This window comes from Octopus bimaculoides, chromosome 4 (genome assembly GCF_046866305.1).
Source record: "Octopus bimaculoides isolate indiv1 chromosome 4, ASM4686630v1, whole genome shotgun sequence".
NCBI lineage: Eukaryota > Metazoa > Mollusca > Cephalopoda > Octopoda > Octopodidae > Octopus > Octopus bimaculoides.
In genome coordinates this window covers 59,963,434-59,977,611 of record NC_142931.1, presented here as the reverse complement: position 1 = coordinate 59,977,611, position 14,178 = coordinate 59,963,434, and the positions used below count along the sequence as shown (strand labels likewise).

General features: G+C 36.7%; 1 protein-coding gene across 2 annotated transcripts in view; it reads right to left on the bottom strand.

Moving 5' to 3' along the window:
* Positions 1 to 14,178, bottom strand: part of LOC106881804 (O(6)-methylguanine-induced apoptosis 2) — a 64,823-nt gene that overhangs the window by 49,805 nt on the left and 840 nt on the right. For both annotated transcript variants that reach the window (XM_014932318.3, XM_014932319.2), the window contains exons 2-3: positions 3,712 to 3,827; positions 886 to 984 (exon numbers count right to left, since the gene is read on the bottom strand). In XM_014932318.3, coding sequence (XP_014787804.1) covers positions 886 to 984; positions 3,712 to 3,827 — 215 coding nt within the window. The remainder of the gene's footprint in view (positions 1 to 885; positions 985 to 3,711; positions 3,828 to 14,178) is intronic.

Genomic DNA, 14,178 nt, shown 5'->3' with positions numbered 1-14,178 from the left:
CCTATCAGTGCAGGTGCCACTTAAAAGCACCCAGTCCACACTGTAAAGTGGTTGGTGTTCGGAAGGGCATCCAGCTGTAAAAACCTTGCCAAAACTGACCTTGCCTATGCTTGTGCCATGTAAAAAACACTGCTCACCTTGCCTGTGCTTGTGCCATGTAAAAAGCATTAAGTCCACACTGCTGAGTGGTTGGTGTTAGGAAGGGCATCCAGCTGTAAAAATCCTGCCAAAACAGTCACAAGAGTCTGGTGCAGGCTTTATCTTGTCCGGGTCTTGTGGTACTGTCCCACCCATGCTAGCATGGAAGATGGATATTGAATGATGATGATGATGCGCGAGCACACACACACACACACACACACACAGAAGCTGGTCAAAGTTGCACACCAGTAAAATAAGACTTTGCCATAACATCTTCATATTTGTTATATTTTTGTGAGTAAATATGATAAATGTTCATAAAATGATAATTATTTTTATCTTAAAACCATGTCAGAAATTTTTAAAAAGTTAACTACACCAATCAATGGAATGGCAGACACAGTAGATTTCTTTTGAATAAGCACAAGCAATTTTTGAAGGTGAGACTTATGGTCAATTAAATAATTGGCAAAGTCAATTAATTGGTACTTGTATATATTTAATAGGTACTGGATACAAACAATTTTAAATCAGCTTCAATAACATGAAAACATAGAGGAATGATATTATAAGACTCATATTTATGTTATATCAGTCAATTCAAATGTCTTTTCATGCAGTCATAAGATTAAAAATTGAATTTTCCTTATTCTTCTCTTCTAAATATCTTTTAGTAGTAGGAAAACATTTTTGGTTTTCATAATAATTTTCTTTTAATAGAGAAGAAAAAGATTACCAACTTACCAGTGATGCCAGGCCACCAGTCCCTTTTTTTGAGTATGAAGCACTGTTTGATTCAAAATCTGTGAGGGTTTCATATTTTCCTGGTCCAGGAATATCATTCTGTTCAACAAAAAATGTTACAATATTCAGAAGAATATTCATAAATCAGATTTCTGCCTTCAAGTAAGATTAAACTTAACTCTATTTTTATCTGGTCTTAACAATTGTTATTGATGTTGTTGAGTAATATTAGTTATATCCACAGATCTATCATGATGTACCAACCATATTCTTAATATTGTCTGGGAAATTATAGGGTGGTGAACTAGCAGAATTGTTAGCATGCTGGGCAAAATGTTTAACAACATTTCATCTGTCTTCACATTCGAAGTTCAGATTCTTATTTCTTTATTGCCCACAAGGGGCTAAACACAGAGGGGACAAACAAGGACAGACAAAGGGATTAAGTCGATTACATCGACCCCAGTGTGTAACTGGTACTTAATTTATCAACCCCGAAAGGATGAAAGGCAAAGTCGACCTCAGCGGAATTTGAACTCAGAACGTAACGGCAGATGAAATACCGGTAAGCATTTCGCCCGGTGTGCTAACGTTTCTGCCAGCTCGCGGCTGAAGTTCAAATTCTGCTGAGGTTATCTTTGCCTTTTATCTTTTGGGGTTGATAGAATTAGTACCAGCTGGTGTGGGTTATGGTTTTGTTGCTCGCATTGTAAATCAGGTAGTTCATGAAAGAGTCATACCTAATGACTAGTGTAGCAGCACCTTAGTCAAGTGCTACAAGGGTAAAGGTGATGCTTTAGATGGAAATAACTATAGGGTATCAAATTATTGGATCAGGTGAGAAAAGTTACAGAGAGGGTCATAGCCCAACTAATTAGGGAAAGACTGGCTCCCGTGCCGATGGCATGTAAAAAGCACCATACGAGTGTGGTTGATGCCAGTGCCGCCTGAGTGGTCCCATGCCGGTGGCACATAAGAGGCACCATTCAAGTGTGGTTGATGCCAGTGCCACCTGACTGGCCCCTGTGCTGGTGGAATGTAAAAAGCACCCACTACACTCTCAGAGTGGTTGGCATTAGGAAGGGCATCCAGCTGTAGAAACTTTGCCAGATCAGATTGGAGCCTGATGCAGCCTCCTAGCTTGCCAGTCCTCAGTCAAACTATCCAATCCATGCCAGCATGGAAAGTGGATGTTAAACGATGATGATGATAATATTTGTTTCCAAGATGTAGTTGTTTGGCAAGTGAGTGGATTTCAGACCATGTGTTATAACTAAAAAAAATTACAACATGGAAGACATGTAATAGACATTCAAAAAACAAAAAAAAACCTCTTAACTTCACACTTTTATTATTTGGTGTCAAATTTTCCTTGCACTAGCTGCAACTTGGTTCACAAGTGAAATTGTGTCAGTGACCAGGTTCCAGTTAGTGTAAAGAAAATTTGACACCAAATAATAAATGTTTAAGTAAAGTTAACAGTTTTTATGTGCTTTTGAATGGCAAAAAATGCATCTTCCACCTGTAATAAATTAATTAATCAATTGTTTGTTTCTTTGTTTGGTTGGTTGGTGAACTTGCCATGAGGTGACTATATAAGTCATTATATAAGTCTTGCAACACAGACCAACACCAGCCTCTTTGGAGTCTGTTTGATCATATATATATATATATATATATATATATATATATATATATATATATATATACACACACATACATATACACACACACTACACTACTCACACACTTATAATATATATATATATATGTAGTGTCGTTATCTGCATAATACATACTAAATTATATAGATAAAATAGTTGATTAGATAAAAACTACTTGTGATTTTAAGATCAAATTATCTGTAAATGTAACACACTTAGTGTGTCTAAATGTCTTGATGTTTGTAGTTTGTGGGTTGATTTACTGAGGCAAGGTGTCATGATGACAAAGATTAGGTCAAAAGTAGATAATTTTTTTTCTCTTTTCAGTCTTGCTTTCTTTGACAGAAATAAACTAAGTAATATAATTCTGAAAATATTTAAATAGCTCTGTTATTGAATGCAATCTGGGTTTTTGAAATTTTTTTTTTTTTTTTTTTTGCTTACATGATTTGAACATTTCTCTATCAGGAAAGTGTAGGAATTACATATTAAAACAATTTACATCCAGAAGAAAAATCATGAAAAAGTCTAAAATTTATAAATTCAAGGAAAATTGATGTAATGTGTTTGAAACTGAAATTTTACCTAGATAATTGTTTTTTAAAACATTGGATCTCGAAGCAGAAAAGCTATAAATAACAGCATGTAAATATTTGCTTTAAAAAAAAAAATAAGGCAATGAGCTGGCAGAATTGTTAGCACACTGGACAAAATGCTTGGTGGCATTTCATTCATCTTTACATTTTTTGTCCAGATTCCCCTGAGGTCAACTTTGTCTTTCATCCTTTCTAGGTCCATAAAATAAGTACCAGTTGAGTATTGGGATTGATATAATTGGTTTATCCCATTCCCTGAAATTGCTGGCCTTGTGTCAAAATTTGAAATCAATATTGGGTTTAAAAAATCCTTTGGATACAAAGGTCAAAAGCTGTCTGTGGGAGATGTTGGTTCATATATTTACACATTATTATTTATTATTTATAGGTTTTCTGCTTCAGCATTAACTGTTCTAAAAAAGAATTATTTCACATTCCTTTGAAGTTCATAAATTCTTATTTATCTCAATAATTTTAACTAGTTGATATTTGCAGCATGGATACACTTAAAATACAAAGCAATTTTTAACAAGACTAAATAGAGGACATTTTCATGCTTTACTTACTGCTATATTTTTAAAGCGTTTAGCTGTTGTAAGGAAGCCTTTTTTATCACTTTCAACAATTACAACAGTTTGGTATTTTGAAGGAATTGTAGCAGTGGTAGTGATAAGTTCTGTTCCTAAAATGATATGCAAGAAAATAATTAAGGTTCTTTCATTTGGAACTACATTTTTAAAATCTAAAGTTCATATTCTGCAGAATAGTATTAAAGAAACCATTTTCTTAACAACCTCATATCATTTTGTCACTTTATTTTTATTTGTTTTACTTTGAACTGGATTGATCTTCCAAAACTCTTTTTAACGAAGACATTCACTGAAGTCACTGAAAAATGAAACTGATGCTTCAAAAGGGGAGTAGGAAGAATGTTCATAGAAGATCCACAATTTATACTTCATCACAAGCTCTGTGTAAACTCTTTACTCTATGAAATATGTTTGTTCATTCAACGTTATTGTAAATGCGTACCGCGTAAAGGTAGGGCTATAAGCAATAGAACAGATGTATGTAGTGGTTGAGTATTTCTTTCACTCGTAGTGCTGAAGTGAAACACTTCCATACATGTGTTATTTGCACATTGATAGGTTTGCTCTCAGTATGCTATGTGAAGACAAAGTCTGCAAGTGATGTTTCAATGACCTGATGGGTTGTATGTCTCACTTCAAATAATTCACTACCCAATAGCTTCAGTCCTTCCATCTCTTTTGTACTCTGACCTCATTGCACAGCCAGTGACTACCTTTTTTTTAATAACATGATACAGTAGAAGTGAGCCAAAAGAAATACTGAATATTAGATATATCAATGGGATGCTGTAGATTTGCTGCAAATGGACAATATCTGCTGGATGGGATGTCAACTCTGGTGCTGATGAACAGAAGCGATGTAGAGCAGAGAAGGTTCTTTAGTCATGCAGGGAACAAGACAACCTGACCCCTCCAGCACTGAAGCTATGGTAAAATATACTCAGTTCACCTTATAAAGTGGTTGGTGATAGAGAAACCATGCAAAACCATACAAAAAATGGAACAAACATACTCGACATAGTCCCCAACTTATTTAGAGGGCAGTAATTGTGAACAAGAACTGACTCAAACAATAGTGACCTTTTAGCATAGAAGATCAGATACAAAATGATGATGACCACATACATACATACATACATGATGGCCGTCCACTTGTGACCAAGGAAAACCATTACTGACCTTTAGGAATATTGTGCGCTCAAGACTACTTTATACTTTACACTAGTGGCTCTGTTGGTGACTAACGAGCCCTGCTCTTGACAAACATACATTGCAGACCAAGCTTCCCCATTCATTACACTACCAGTGCATTTTCAAGCAGCATGCTTAAATTCTTCATGAAGAATACATGCTCTTTGAAAGGTATCAACTCCCTCCTTTACCTGTTTCCTCCATCTGTGGCAATGACAAGCATTGCTCTCCTAGTCAGCCTCCCACATTTCACAGGCCTTTAATGAGGACTTTATACAGTCCTTAAATTACAGTCCTAGCTTCTTCTGGGGTTGCATTCCACTATCAAGTTCCCCAAATGGTATCTGTTTAAGGATCCTGCTATCATTCATTTTAACAAGATGTCCAGTCCAATGTAACTAGTGTTTGTGCACCATCACTTCCATACTCAGGATATTGGCTTTCCTCAGGACATGGAGTTTTTAAGGTCCAGCCAACATTGGGAATGTGTCTCAGACATCATTGATGGAAGTGTTCAAGGACCTTTACATGACATTTGTAAAGGATCCATGTCACACACGAGTAAAGGAGCGATGTCAGTACATATGCATGGTACACAGCCATCTTTCTTTGCTTTGTGATGCCATATTTAGGACTAGGCATTAAACTCAAAAGACCTGAAGGAATCAGTTGCTCTCTGCAGCCTGAAAGATATTTCATCATCCAAGGAGCAAGAATGGCTGAGTGTGCTGCTCAGGTAAACAAACTTGTCTATCACTTTCAGTATTGTTCCTTCAACCAAGATAGCTGGTTCCACATATGGGTTTCCTGGTGCAGGCTGGAACATTACAACATTCTTGTCCAAGCCAATGCTGAATCCAAATGCCTTGCAAGAAGCAGAAATATGATTCACAAGCATTTTCATATCATCTGCTGTATGAGTGGCTAAGTCAAAGTCATCTGCATAAAAGAGGTCATGAATAAGTGACTGGAAAACTTTGGAATTGGCAACAAATTGACGCAAGTTAAAAAGGTGGCCAGAAGATTGATACCTAACATATATCCCTGGAGAGCTGTCCACAGCAAAAGCATGAGTAAGAGTAACAGCAAAGTACAGAGAAAAGAGAGCTGGTGCAAGGATGTTACCCTCCTTGACACCATTCTTTACAGGGCCTTGCCATGCCACCACCAACATTGATCTAAGCCTCTATCCCATAATGAAATGATTTGATTATTGATACAAAATGATCTGGGCATCCAAGTTTACCAAGTATTTTCCATAGGGAGGCCCTATTCACAGTATCAAAGGCCTTGGTTAAATCAATGAATACCTCGACAAGATCCATATTCTACTCATAGCACTTCTCATGCATCTGTCTCACTGTGTAAATCATATTCATTGTTCCTCTTCCAGATTGGAAACCACATTGAGATTCGGATAGGACATCATTTACAAGACACCTATTCAGTCGGGTAAGAAGAATACATAGTTGTGGATAATTAATTGCTGTTACTGTTGGATTTGCCTTCAATTCAAGATGTCTGACCTGAAGGCACGAGTGTGAAAAGGAACTGTAAAGGGATTACACTGAATAGTAAACTTGATGTTTTGAAGAGACTTGATGCAGAAGTAAACTTAAGTTTGCCAACGTCTACAGTAGGAACTATATGTGACAATAGAGAGAAAATTATGTCAAGCGCTCAAGAAACTCCTCCACTAACTGCCTGAACTTATTTTCTATAAATCTAATGTAATGCTTAGAATGGAACGACTCTTGAGTGTATAGATCAAGGATCAAATCAGCATAAATGTGTCAATAAACACGATTTGCTGAAAAAGGAAGGTGAAACGTTTAAGAAAAACCCCTTTTTGGTTAGTAAAAGCTGGTTTGAATGTGTAAAAAGTGGATGAATTAGCACAACTTAAAAATGACTGGTGAAACTGCAAGCATTGATACAAAGGCTGCTATTAATTATCTTGAGCAGTTAAAGAAAATGATTGCTGAAGGGGGCTACACACCAGAGCAAGTACACAATGCTGATGAAATTACACTTCTCTGGAAATGCATGCCAGCTTGAACTTTTATTTCTCAAGAAGAAAAATCATCACCAGGATTTAAAGCTTCCAAAAATCATTTGACACCTCTTTTGGGAGGAAATGCTGCTGGTGATATGAAATTAATGCCTCTACATGTGTATCACTCAAAAAATCTAAGGGTTTTCAAAGGTTACACAAAGTCTAATCTACTCCCAATTTGACATGCATGAAGATTAAGAGCATTTTTCAAAGAGTAGTACAAACGTTTTTTGTCCTGTAGTACAGTATTAGACATAATATTTCCAACAAAACATTGCTTCTTTTACACAATGCACTGAGCCACCTAGAAAATTTAGATGACCTTTTTGATAATGTGAGAGTAGAATTTATCCCCAAGAATACAACTTCTTTGCTCCAGCCAATGGATCAAGGTGTGATAGCTAACTTCAAAGCATATTATATGAGAAGAACTTTCAAACAGCTTATGAAAGCAATTAACAGGGAGGATAAACCTACAGTTAGAGATTTCTGGAAGAAATTCAACATACTGGATGCTGCAGATAATATAGTTGAGTCATGGGAAGAAGTGAAATCTTCAACTTTGAATAGTGCTTGCAAAAGTATATGGCCAGACTGTATGTGTGATATTACAAGTTTCCCTCAAGCAGAAAGTCTACATCAAATTCAGAAAGATATTGAAACATTTGCAAAGGAGAAGTCAAAGAGGATGATGTGAGTGAGTTGCTAGTGTCCCAGAGATAAAAAGCTGAGAATACAGAGGAGACGACAAAAGTTCCATCTACACCACTTAAATTGACAAAAATTATTGCTTAAGGGTTGGCATAAAAATTACAAGAGGAATTTACAATTAGCTCAGCTCCTATCCTAAGCTGTACAAAGAGATGATACATCATAAACAACAACAACTTTTGATACATTCTTCACCTATCAAGCTGATATTCGTGATAATGACCTATAAGATAGTAAATATTGCACCACATCCTCTTAGTAACGCTCAATCTACCACCACTCCTCACACATTAGTCAACATCTTTTGAAGTAAAAATGTAATCTTATGATATTACAATTCTTATTGATTCCCTAACATATTCCTCTTGAAATGTTTTTGTGTTCTGTGTCTATATTATATTGTGTATGTTTAGAAATATTTATTTTTATGTTTAAAAGTGATTATGTTGCTTGTTCTCTGTTGTTTTCTTGTGATTCTGTCCCCACCTTTTTTTTCAGAAAAAGTCCAAAGGAACACAATCTCACTTGATAATATAGTATATATGATATATAAGGGGGTGTTCATTAGAGATTTCCCCTCAGCCACTTCCCAAGGATTGGGATAAATGAAACTTGGCATAATTATTAGTCCTTCTCTACATAGCAACCACTAATGGTGACACACTTCTCCCATCACTTTATGCAGCTGTGAAGACCTTGTCTGTAGAAGTCGGTAGGTTGTGTCTGTAGCCAAGACTTTACCTCAGAAATAAGTTCATCATCCAAAAAGTGCTCCCTCTTCAAAAAAGACTTCATGGTTGGAAAGAGGTGGAAGTCAGATGGTGCGAGGTTGGCAGAGTAAGGGGGGATGTGGAAGGACTTCATAGCTGCAGGAGTGTGCTTTCATCTGGGCAACATGTGCATTGAATTGGGGTGTTGATTTGGAGGAGGTGGACTCTTTTGGTCAGCATGCCATGCCTCTCTGCTTTGATGGCGTCTCACCAATTTCTGCAGCAGAGAAGCATAATATGCCCTGTTAATTGTGGTGCACTTTGCCAGAAAATCCATCATCACTAGTCCACGCTGGTCTCAAAACTGTGAGCATCACCTTGCCTGCTGAGGATTGGACACGAGCCTTCTTTGGAGGTGGTGAGTTATCATGCTTCCATTGCTTCGACTGGACTAATCTCAGGATCATAGTGATGGACTCATTTCTCAACCTATATGATAAATCTGCTGAAGAGGTCCTCCTTATTTTCTTGGCACATTGTCAAAAAGAGCCTGGGAGCAATTAACTCATTTCCTGCATCTGAAAAGGTGTGAGCATCTGGGGAATCCATAATGCAGACAACTTCTGCATGTGCAAATGGTCATGAATAATTTTTTCCATGGACCTTACACTTATCTTAATCTCTTGGGCTAGTTGCTGAATAGCTATGCAGCGATCCTCCAGAATGGCAGCTTCCACTTTATAGAGGGTGTCGTCATCAATGGCAGAATGTGGTTGTCCAGGAATAGGAGCAGTTTCCACCATGTCTGACCACATTTGAACTGGCAATGCCAGTGCTTGACTATGTTGTATGATGATGCATCATCACCATAAACTTTTTTCATTTCATTGAAAGTCTCTTTTGGTACGATCTTTTAAGTAAAAGAACCTGATCACTGATCTGCATTCAACTGCCTCCATTATAACACTTTAGTCTACTTCAGCAGCTATAAAAGACAAACAAATACTAGTGGAAAGCTGCAATTTACAATGTGACATGTATGATTGTACCTGTACAAGTTCCATTTCCTACAATGACCAGAAGTGGGTTATGAGAAATCTGTAATGAACGCCCCTTGTAATTTGTAAAGTAAAAGTTAAAATATTTCTCAAATTATTGTGAAAGTAAAGTGAATATGTATGTTTCTCATAATTTGTAAAATGAAAGTGAATATATTTTTCTTATAGTTTATAGAATGAAAGAAATATATTTTTCTGATAATTTTAAAAATGAAAGTTGATATATTTTTTCTGATAATTTTTAATATGAAAGTAGATATATTTTTCAAATAATTGGTTTGGTGCATGCATGTCTGTGTGATAAGAAGTTTGTTTCCCAATCACAGGGTTCAGTCCCACTGCATGGCATCTTGGGCAGCGTCTTCTACTATAGCCCCAGGCTGACAAAAGTTTTGCGAGTAGATTTGGTTGATAGAAACTGCAAGAATTCTATCATGTGTATATGTATGTTTGTGTCTCCTTGTCCTGACATTGCATATAGTTGTAAATCATTGTCACTTTCATACAAGCAGTGTAATTTGCTTCCAATTTACTGTGAAAACATGCCTCATCATGGGGAAATATTACCTTGCTTGGAAACAGAGGAGGGTTAGCAATGGGAATGGCATCTAGCTGTAGAAAATGATTTGTTTATAGTGACCAAATATTTGTGCTGTACTTTAAGCTCACTTTCTCCATCAAATCAATGTTGCTCTGAACAGGTGCACAGTGTACCACACGAGGTGTTGAAGTGATTGCAGAGCACTGAGATGAAGTGTTTTGCTCAAGAACACAACATACCATCTGGTCCAGGAATTGAAACCATGATTTCACAATTGTGAGTGCAATACATAACCACTAAGCCCTGTACCCTCACAAACCACTTGGTAACTCTATAGGAACTGTACAACAGGCATTCACTGGTGAAGAAGAAAAACTTAAGGTTATGAACAAAATCCCTGTTTATTACAGTTTCCATCAGTTTTGAGAAGTAATGGAGTCAGAAGTTGCTTTCTTTGCAGATGAAACACACTAAATATACTGTGTGTGTTTTCAAAGGTAAGAGTAGATTTCAACAGAGAGAGAAGGATTAAAACCCCTGGTGAGGATAGGAATTAACAATGTGCTGTTTGAAGGTAATATATGTGACATCATTGTGCTTGGCCATGTTATTGGGTTGGAGCAGCTGGACAACGTGCTGTTACAGTTTAGCTTCAAGCTACCCCTAAATGAGCACACCTATAATCAAAAGCTTTCAGCTATGACCATTTTTTAATTTTTGAAGGCAATGCATATCTAGGACTACTTTATCCAACATGTCCCTCCATTTTCAAGACAGTTGAATTTAATTTGAGGGAGATTTGTCTGCAAGTGAATGACCGCAAAACCCTGCCATCTGCCTCCTCTTTCTCTTGACTGCACAAGTTTTTGTGCATGATGATGTAACTGATGGTATTGAGAGAGAGAGAGAGAGATGTGTTGCAACGTGGAGTTTGAAGCAGGCAAAAACTGTGAAGTGAAAGGTAGAAATATCCCACCAAACTGGTATAAACCCTCTTGGAAAGAGATCATCAGAAGACTGCTGAAATTTAGGAAGCAGAAGAATTTATAGGTTGCTGTGCAATGTATGAAGGCATCCTTTCTTTTCCCCAAGGTGGTCATGCGAGTGTTGCACTTGTGTTGTAGGTAGTGATTTTGCCTGTACCGCTGCAGCACAGCTGTGTATAAATCAGTTGGCTAGGATAGGTTGTAGGGGTTTTGGTTGTGTGCAGAATATAAAGGGGTATACATACAAAGATAGTATGAATCATCCAACTTAACTGTCTCGAAAGGGTCAAAAGTGAAACAAATTTGCTGCCAGAATTAGCATAAAATAAGTAGAATATTAATCAATTAGCTGACTTGAAGCACTAAAGGATTGCGGGAGGAGGTTATTGTGTGGAAGATATGAAGTGGGTTGTCTTAATTTGCGAGTATTCAGGTTAATTAGAGTGACGTGATAGCGATACCTAAATAAGAAATGGACTATAGCGAGGAAAATAAGAGGCGAGTTGCTTTGACTAGACATTGATCAGACGATGATTGTTGTGATGATAATGGTAAAGATTGAGAAAGAGGTCAAGCATAATTGTCCTTTCGGTGTATCGAGCATTGATACAAGTAAGAGTAGACACTACAGGTGTAGAAAGTTTAGCGTAACAAACAAATCGGCCTGTTTGTCAGTAACACGAGAATCAGGTGGCGTTTGAAGATTTCAATAAAAATTAAGATGACATATTGATACTATACATAATTTGAGATAGCTGAATCTCTCGTTCGTAATTGTAATCTGGTATCAGCAAAATACAAAAATATTTGGATGGCACTAGCACGTCATTGCATGGAATGTGTCATAAAAGCATCCAAAGATCGCAATTGAGTAGGTGTTATTACTACAAGTACTATTGTAAAATTTTAATCAAGATGTTAGTAATCTAATTATCTATACAACATACACGTTAATATATATATAGAGAAAACTGAAGTAATTTGCAAAGAATTTGGTAATTTTTCAGATTAACACCCGCACGATTACCTAACCCTAACACCCCAGTGAAAATCGTGCGGGTGTTAATCTGAAAAATTACCAAGAATTTTAACCTTTTTCAAAAAGACACCTGTAGCAAATATTATTCAGCCGTAAGTTGCAAAATATATTTTATTGTATGAAAATCAAAATAGAAATACCTCTCCTAAATTTTCAAACTGAAACGAACAATTACTTTAAATAATCGAGCGCATTAAACTATTGATATTTTGCTAAAAAATCTGTTTTCCTAATATTATTTATTTATATGCCCCAGGGTTTTGAAAAAAAAAGAAAACAATTGAATGTCAAGAGTGAACAATCATTTTTTTTTTATAGTGAGATATTCTGTAGTTTGCCGCGCTTTTGATCCAGCAGTGATATATTTTCATGTACTGGACTATATACTCCATATGCCTAATAATTGTGACTGTGCCTGTGTTTGAAATCAATCTAAGAACAACTGAACAGTTTTTTATTATTAGCAGAAATAATAATAACACACATAACACGTATGTATGTGATGCAAATCCCAAACCAAAGAAAACACAAACATGAGCGAAGAAAGGAAAAGAAAAAAGCGGAAAAAGCACACCATTTCAACACTAAGTGCCTCAATTAGTCGTACACTAACAAGCTCGCGGCATCACCAGAGGCGATAGCAAGACTATCACCGGCATCTCCTGACACCTCTGTAGCGTGCCGCTTGTTTTTCGGAAATTATAATAAATAGAGCAATACATCAACGGATTATTGTTAAACTTCATGTGTAACCTGATCGGGCGGGATTTCAATCAAAAGCGTTTCATTCATGACGAGGTTGTTTAGTTTACAATCATTAGTGTATGTGCGTCTCAGACTTTATCCAATGTACCCTTTTTTTAAAACGGTAAAGCGTGAGAGATTTTATCAGCTATTTCCAAAGGTAGAGTGACCACGCTGGGGCTTCTCCTTTGACTCAATATTGATAGCTTGTTGAAGGTGTTTCAAGTCTAGTGGTAACATGAAGACATTTTTGACGGAAAACTGCAAAGGAGTGGTATAAACGAATGACGACTTCAGAAATTAAAATATTTATTGACACCAGTGATGACATACAAATGTGGGGCCAGGGGCTTTTACCCACACCACAACAAAGGTAACAATAAGGGGTACCAAATGTACTAATAATTGATAGCAGAATTGTGTCAGACAAAATGCTATGGAGACGTTTAAGTTGTGACCTCAAATTCCGCTAAGTTAATTTTGCCCTTCATCCTCCTGGGCCGATAAACAAAGTAGCAGTGAAATATTTGATAGTCTATATATTAAAGGTAGAAATCTTCCCTTTAAATTTAGATATTAGTATCAATAAAGCAGTAGTTAAGTTTTACTGGGATATAAAGTAAATTAGAACTAATTTTCATCTCACAGCATACGAACTGAACTAAATTTGTAAACTTTGAATTTATTGTTGCCAATATATTTACGGTCTATTAAGGCAGAAAGTTTAAGAGAACAAAGGCCTCTCTGACTGCTAAACACACGCATGCTGAAAAAGTGGCGGAGGTAAAGAGTACGCATACCACCCGACCTCGGTGCAACCCTAACCCAAAACCATGACACCGGGTGTGCGTATTCTTTACCTTCGCCGAAAAAGTTTGGTTCCCGATAGACAAGCTTTGAAGCAGTACTAATCATATTTTCTATGTGACGAAAGATTTCCGGACAATGGACATAAGATAGAATAAGAACAGTAATCCCTTCTTTTGTTCTTTATTAAATGAGTGAAGAACGAATATATAGTGCGTGTTTATTTGGCAAAAGAAAAAAAAAATTACCATCCCGAAATATATGATGTTTCAACACATTCATAAACGTCAATATATCATACATCCGAAAAAGCACACACATTTCGAACTGACCATTTTGATTAATTTTCGAATAAAGCTTATTTTGACCTTTCTTCACTTCCATCTCGGACAACTGGGATATCCTTACTTATATACATCCAGTGCTGTACATAAGGCAGGGACACACTGGTGCACTTTCCTATGGTGGTGGTGCTCTTCGGGCTAGGGACCCAATGCTAAAATATGCATGCTGTGTATAGGAGGCCCATAGCATTGCTTTGAGCGAGAGTGGGGTGCTATAATGCGGTTAAGACTGTCCTATGCACACCACTATTGACCT